Consider the following 7,207-nt stretch of genomic DNA (forward strand, 5'->3'; position numbering starts at 1 on the left):
ACAGGGAAATTTCCAGTGCCATCATCCCATTTGCGAATCGCACGGCCCTGTCGGGATATCGACATAGCGCAAAAGTTCTGGGTCGACGGATTAGGGCTCAAAGTACTATGGCGCAGTCCGCCGCCCAGTGAAACCGAGGGGGGACACGAACTGCTTATGCTGGGATGGCCCGGCGCTTCATGGCATCTAGAACTCGTACATGTTTTTGAGCAGGGGGAATTTCCAACACCGACCGAAGAGGACTTAGTTGTCCTGTATCTGGACGGACAGATAGATCCTGAGGCATTAGAGAAGCTGCTCCAAGCCGGAGGCAGGAGATTGAAACATACAAACGAATACTGGAACAAATGGGGTGTGACAATTGCGGATCCCGATGGCTACCAGTTGGTCTTGTGCACACGAGCGTGGGAAAATGCTTGAGTTGTCGATGCAGTCTGATTCGGGCTTTAATTTTAGGCTAATCTTCGGAGCCTTAAGCGGGATGGTTTTCAGGGAACCAATAAAGCAAAAGAAGTGCTATCTACATATCAGTTTTCCATTAAGTAATTCAACTGCTTCTTGATGAAAATATAGAATAGAAGGACTAGAAAAAAGATGCATCTGCCTCCCTGCTCCATGATATCCATTCTGTCTTCTCTGCAGATTACCATACTAGTAGAGGATGATCATAGTGATTAGGGTACTTGAATCACGTATAGACCTGAGAAGTACTAGTAACTTACTATGGAGTAACGAAATGATTATTATACGGTTTGCAAGTGAGATCCGATTCGTCATGTCGGTTTGAGTATATGGATGGCGATGTCCATTCCATTATAATAGTTGAAACTACTACCGTATGCCTCCGGCCCTGACCCGTATGTAACCAATAGAGAAGATAGTCATGTTGTATATATGAGTATTTAAGGTACCGAATCATCTCGTTATTTAGAACCTGGTATAGGATCACTATTAATATCCATGAGCGATGATGAAGAATGTTGAAAATATTGGAGAGAGATCTTCCCCTGTGTCGCCGGGTTCTTACCTTCCTATAAATTGTAGAATTCATCGCCCATCGCGCTACGCGTAAAGTTGCCTTATTACCTTCTCCAAGGTTAGTAGATTCTTTTCATAATCAATATAGACTGCACCCATAATAGCCTCAAAATCGGTCGCTAAACCATATAGAGACAGAGACTGAAGGAGCTCTTCTCGGTCTGAATTCATTAAAATCTTAGGTAATGATTATTGTGTTGAGAAAATCTATGATTAGCTTTATGCTAAGACCACACTATAGATACCAAAGAAGAAGAATAGATTACTGGTATTCCCAAGCTCTAGTGGTTGACAATTGTCTCCCATTGGCATTCATAAATATGATCGACCGGTCAAAAGGATTCGGTAGAGATAACCCATGATGTGCCTGGTGCTGTTATTGGCGTTAATACCTCAGTTAGCCTGTAGGGATCATATTTTAATTCTTACCTGAGAGAAGTGATACTCAAGATACAGTTTATAGGCAAAGAGGCCAATTATAATTGGTATAGTCAATGCAAGTATTATCTGTAGAGTTCATAACTAATTTAGATTGACTTCTACTTATCTAATGTATTGTTTACAGAAGGACGAGACCTATGGAAAATAGGTGATAGTCTAGTGAAAATCAATTGGTAGCTGGATTGCTACTCATTTTTAATAGTGAGTGACTGCCCATGAAGCCAAGACAATGGAGGCTTAAGTGACATAGATCATGAAAAAACTTCACGTCATTGAAATGGCTATAACATTGATAGGTAGCTATAAAGTTGGGTGGCAGCTTTCAAGACAGTGTAATAGTAAAGATTGAGCTTCCGATCCTCAGTGCGATGTCTACGCCCTGCCATTACAAGCGCGATTTTTAGACGTGCATAAGATTTACTACTCATAGAATGTTGTATAACTGTAAGATATGGACAGGATGTATATATTGTCAACTCGATGCTGTGGAAGGGGTGGGACTATCCGACCTAAGGATATATTTGTGGATCAACTCTTCTTACTGACTTTCAATTTAATTAGAAAGATTGGGCATAAATGTAGTCCGTCAATGCTGATTTCTATATCTATGCTGTGCACACTATTTTCAGTTTCTGTATTCAACCTAGTCAGAATGCAGCAAAAGGTGGCGATGGGCCTAGTAGCGTACTCCACTCGTTACTTCCGTTCCCTAGTATTTCGCGTCTTTCACGCTACACCAACCATGGGCTAGACAACTCAAGGCCCATCAACCACTTCAATAAACCACGATATGACTTGGAAAGCAGTTCCAAAATGAATGCCGCCCTTCACTTCTAATACAATGGATGAGAAGCTATGAACATTGTAAAATAGGTTCTCGATGAAAATCCACTGTACCCTCAATGACTCCCGGGATTGTAGTTGTTAAGCGAGACTGTCCTCCAACGTGCGGAAGCTATAAAGTGACTTGCTTCGACCCTGCTAATTGTGGCCGTAGACGACATCGGCTTTACGCGAAGAAGGTATAAGAGTTAGGTTTCCTAATTGACCACTCTTGGCAACCCCTTTAACAACTGTTTGAAATGGGGCATAGAGCTTGAAGTCGACGTCCCATTCATTTGGCCATGCACCCAATAACCTTATTTGTGTGTTATTGTTCACATATGTCTGCAGCAACATTTCTTGCAACGCAATTGATGCGGATCCAAAATGATTCATATCAGGTGCCCAATCGTAGTTTGGACCTTTAAAGACTGGAAAGCGAGAGACAGTAGAGTCGGCCCAGCGGGACACGGTTAAATTCGTAGCTTCTTTAGTCAGACCCATTCGTGCCATCCAAATAACATCTTGTTTCCATCCTGGGAAATCAGTCAATAAAAATTAGCTTTTTCTTGACATCGTTCATATATCTAAATAAGTCACGCTACTGAATATGCATGAGTATACACTCTGCCTTCTGCCTCTTAGGCAACAAAGGAAAAGTAGATGATGTCAGACAAAGGAAGAACGCTTACTTACCAGTATTGCCATGAAAACTCTGCGTTTCGGTATCGTAGAAGTAGGTATTGATAGCTCTAGTAAGATTTGGTAGACCAAGACCGTATTCACCCCATGGAAAGACAGGATAAAGTTGGGGGACCTCTGAGTTTTGAATCCTAACATACGCCAGTGCAGGGCTAATACATTCATAGCCTTGTTGATATCTTAATGGTGTTTCAGGCACACGATCCGTGTAATTCAGATAATATGTCGTATTACCCATCACATAGTCTGGGTTGATCTGAAGAAGATCGGCTAGAACTTTTCTAAGTCCAGATACCGTCGAGGCTGGGTTGTATGCAACTTTGTACGTCTCTGCTCCAGAACCAGGATAGATGACAAGCTTTGACGTGCCACCTATCTGTGCCGTACTATAAGTATCGATTCTACTATGGTATTGTTGATAGAAAATGTCGAACCACTGTAGCTGACTCTGTTCATAGTTGCAAAAGTTAGTGATCATTCTTCACAGTCTCCACAATATGCGAGGAGCTACGTCGGCAAAAATCACATACCTCAATGAAAAGCATGTATGGATCTAGATCCAAATCAAAAAACATGGCTGCTTGAAGTATCATATCAGCAAATTCATTTGCCGTGTCTTGTAGCCATTCAAGCCAATCGTTCCACTCAATACCAACAGGGAAAGAGGTTGGCCGAGACATATTATAGAAATAAATGTCTGTGTCATAGTCAAGGTAGCTTGGGAGACCGTAGTTTTCTAATTGTTCCGTAAATAACGAGGCGTTGATGTTGAAATAGGTTATCCCTCTTTGCATGGCGACAGGGGTCAAACGCCGATAGAATTCAAATTGTGGTTTCATCAGGTCGAGGTCACCACTTTTCAGCATAGGCCAGTAGAGAAGACGTTGGTTTTGTGCGGTGTGAACTCCCCCTGTCCAAGAACGATAATCTGGTGTCCAGGGATTCGTAGGGTCTACCCAATATGGATCGTAGGTAAACAGACCGCCGTTCCACTTCATTGGCCATTCGGCACCCCAATTACATCCTTGCATGTAGCGGAAAATTTGGTAGTTCTTGCCAACTGTAAAGCCAGGATCGTGTTCTCCCATTCCCTCATTGATGATAATCCAGCTTCGGTCCCAATAATCGTGCCACCAGGATTTAACGTTCTCATGTTTTTCTTGCGTTGCATTGACGATATTTTCTTCAAAACTAGCGTTGAATTCTTGGATATTAGGGGTCTGTTTCCGGAACGTAAATACTGTGAGTGATAAGTTTGACGTTGCTTCGCTTTGTAGGCTCCAAGCTTTGAAAGTGGTGTTCATATAATGGCCACTAGTGATGGGTCCGGGAATTAATTTAGAACTATACATATACAGCCCGTACTAGTGATGTTGTTACTATAAGACATCGTGACTCAGAAAGCATTACAACTTACTGTGTTGTATGCCAGTGGATTGAACATGGTTTCGTTAAACATCTCAAAATGTTGTTCGGCCGCAACAACATCTAATGTTGTGTTCGGTTGATTCTGGTGAAACATTCGTACACCGTGTTCCTCAAATGATATATTATCGGCCCGAGTAAGTGGAGTTGGTTTGATATACTCCACTTGATTCCAGTCCGATTGTTCTAGAAAGATTTTAGATCGTCATGCATAAAAAGCAATAAAAGAGGAAGCGAAGATAGAAGAGGAATTACCCCATTCATCGTATGCCATGAGACGATCTGTCCACCGCCAGCTTTCATACGCAGCTTTAACCTTCACCTCCTTGACTGGAGAACTGAGTTCAATATGGAGAGCAGCATTATTGATATCGACCCATAGGTCTAAAGCTGTTTTGTCTTGCCCCGTGATCGTAATGTAACCATCATTCAGATGGAGAGTCTGCTTGAATTGAGATTCGAATGGGTTCGGGTCAAGTGTTAGACGTATGCGTCCCAATTTAACAAGACTGTTGTTATCGTCAAAAGCTCCTTCTTTGGCAATGTATAAAAGAATATCGTCTGGGGCACCGTGTGAGACAAAACATTCTAAGCGGATAGGGGTTGTTTCTTCTTACTGTTTTCAACCCAGACATTGACTCCCAGACCACCACCACCAAGTGGCATTGAATCCGCCGAGCGGTTACTCTGGGAAGTCCACACAACATTATAAGATTCCGGCAAGGTGATGGCCGAAACACCGAGCCACAGAAAGGCCAGGCAGCTAAATGCTAGCCTCATCACGATTTCACTTTTTATAGTCACCGTCAGAGAACCAGATTAAGCAATCAAGACCAGTCTATTCATGCATGTCTATACACGAGAATGCGAAGAGACAGTTACGGGAACAACTGGCAATACCGGGTTGATTGAATACTTATCAAATAGTCAGCCTCACTATGAGCCTACAGAGATGGACTTTATCAGCCGGCAAAGCTCGGCCTGTTTCCCGATCTTGATCATGCCGTGATCGCCTGGAATCTCCGTCAAAAGTTCACACCAAAAGGGCTGAAATGACTCATTACCCCACGCCAAGAAATCTAGTTGGCTGTTAGACACCCGGTAAAGGTCGGAGAAAATAACCGATTCTTATCAAGTCATGAAATTTTGAGCTCGAGTCAAGATTTGACCGTCAAAGTTGTTCAACAGGTTGACACATTGATTCTTTATGACTCTGTGATTTTGTCAGTGCCCCTACGCCGCTCTTCAAGATCTTTAGAATTGTGATAATGACTTCAGTCAGCCTTGTTGATTATATTATTGTTGGAAGAGAAACGCCGAAGTCTAAACTATCCTAATTTATCTATTCATTGTTACAGTACCTACAATCTCAGTCTTCACAATGTCAACTTCTCTCTGACCTACTGAGTTCTCTGGTAAACGGCTCATTACTCTCTCACAGGATCTTTTAAGTGTGTAAATCTAGTCAAGATTTAATGATGAGAGCTTACTCTATTGCTCTTGCTTACTTGTAGTGCAGCGAGAATATCAGTTTAAACGAATATGTAGGAAAACCAACAAGACATGAGCTAAAGAAAAGAGTTATTTAAATAAGGGGTTATGTCGCGGACCTGGATCCACCTTCGTTCTGACAATGGTGCGTCAAGATGTTTCAGGTAGAGTGAACCTCGTAGTTTGGTTATATTGATTTTCACAGGAGCTAAATAGATTCTAATTAAGAATAGAATTTTAGTAATCTAGAAATTAAACCTACTATATTCGTGACAGTAATGTGCCATTCCAATCTCTGTACTCAATTTTCTTTCAATCAATTCTTCTCAAGTTGAGCAGCCTCCATCGAAGATAACCGTCTTCAAAGACGTGGACAAACAATGAGTATTAATTTGACCTACTTTTGATGGCACTGCTTTGCTAACATCTGCGAAAATGTGGTCATCCTCCATAATAGCTGCTACAATCTACTTTGGAACCCCCGCTGTTGCTCTACGCGGATTGTAACCATTATGTAATCTAAGATGTCGTGAAACTCTTAAGACGTCATGGCTTTGGATGGTCTTCAAATGCCAAGCGGTAGTGTTTGTCCTATTAAACTGCTCACGTAATGGCCGACTTACAGTTATATAACAGTCAAATGACTGTTAGCTCGACCTATAAAAAGACAGTAAGGTATTTATATTTCCATTTTAGGCTATTACTAGCAGTAGCAGTATACTATCCCATTGGTCAGTATATAGAGTTTGCGGTTTGTCAGCTCCAAACAATCTGAACCTCCCTGGTTTAGTCGCTTGTTATGTAGATCTTCAGCCGATCTTGGAATATAGGCTTGTAGTCCTACTTCCCAGCGCCCATACCCTAGTACAATTGAAGCGTCTTTATCCGCTGCAATGTTGCAGCTCGATGAAGTGCCGAGGGCGGGGTAAACTCCACAGCGGGAGTTCCTATCCTGCAATTTATCAGCGTGTACTCCGTAGAAACCATTCAATTGTTTGTTTTACTACTCTCTACACGGAAAAGGGGCACCACCCATTTAGCCATCGTAGATAAAACGGCAAAATGAAACAATTCATTGAACTGGCGGATGAATAGGCTGAATATACGGGGCAATCATGAGAAAATAGGCAGAAATCCAGGATCAATTGTTTCATTTATGAAATATAAATAAGAGGAGAATGGACTCTTGGACGGAGTTAGTTATCACCAAGATACTTAGCACCAATTTCGTCTTCCGTTGTGAATACCTACTTTTCGATTTCAAAAATATCTATTTGATTGATCCACG

The 7,207-nt window shown here is 41.9% G+C and overlaps 1 protein-coding gene across 1 annotated transcript; it reads right to left on the minus strand.

The window, feature by feature from the left end:
- Positions 1 to 2,460: 2,460 nt before the first annotated feature.
- On the minus strand, positions 2,461 to 5,208 carry BHQ10_006705 (uncharacterized protein; the record flags this gene model as incomplete). The annotated part of the gene is made up of 6 exons (XM_040879321.1): positions 2,461 to 2,837; positions 2,998 to 3,451; positions 3,534 to 4,367; positions 4,421 to 4,614; positions 4,684 to 4,989; positions 5,046 to 5,208. The coding sequence occupies 6 exons, from the start codon at positions 5,206 to 5,208 to the stop codon at positions 2,461 to 2,463; spliced, it is 2,328 nt and encodes a 775-aa protein (XP_040735209.1).
- Positions 5,209 to 7,207: the final 1,999 nt, after the last annotated feature.

Source organism: Talaromyces amestolkiae (assembly GCF_001896365.1).
Source record: "Talaromyces amestolkiae strain CIB chromosome Unknown scaffold13.1, whole genome shotgun sequence".
Lineage (NCBI taxonomy): Eukaryota > Fungi > Ascomycota > Eurotiomycetes > Eurotiales > Trichocomaceae > Talaromyces > Talaromyces amestolkiae.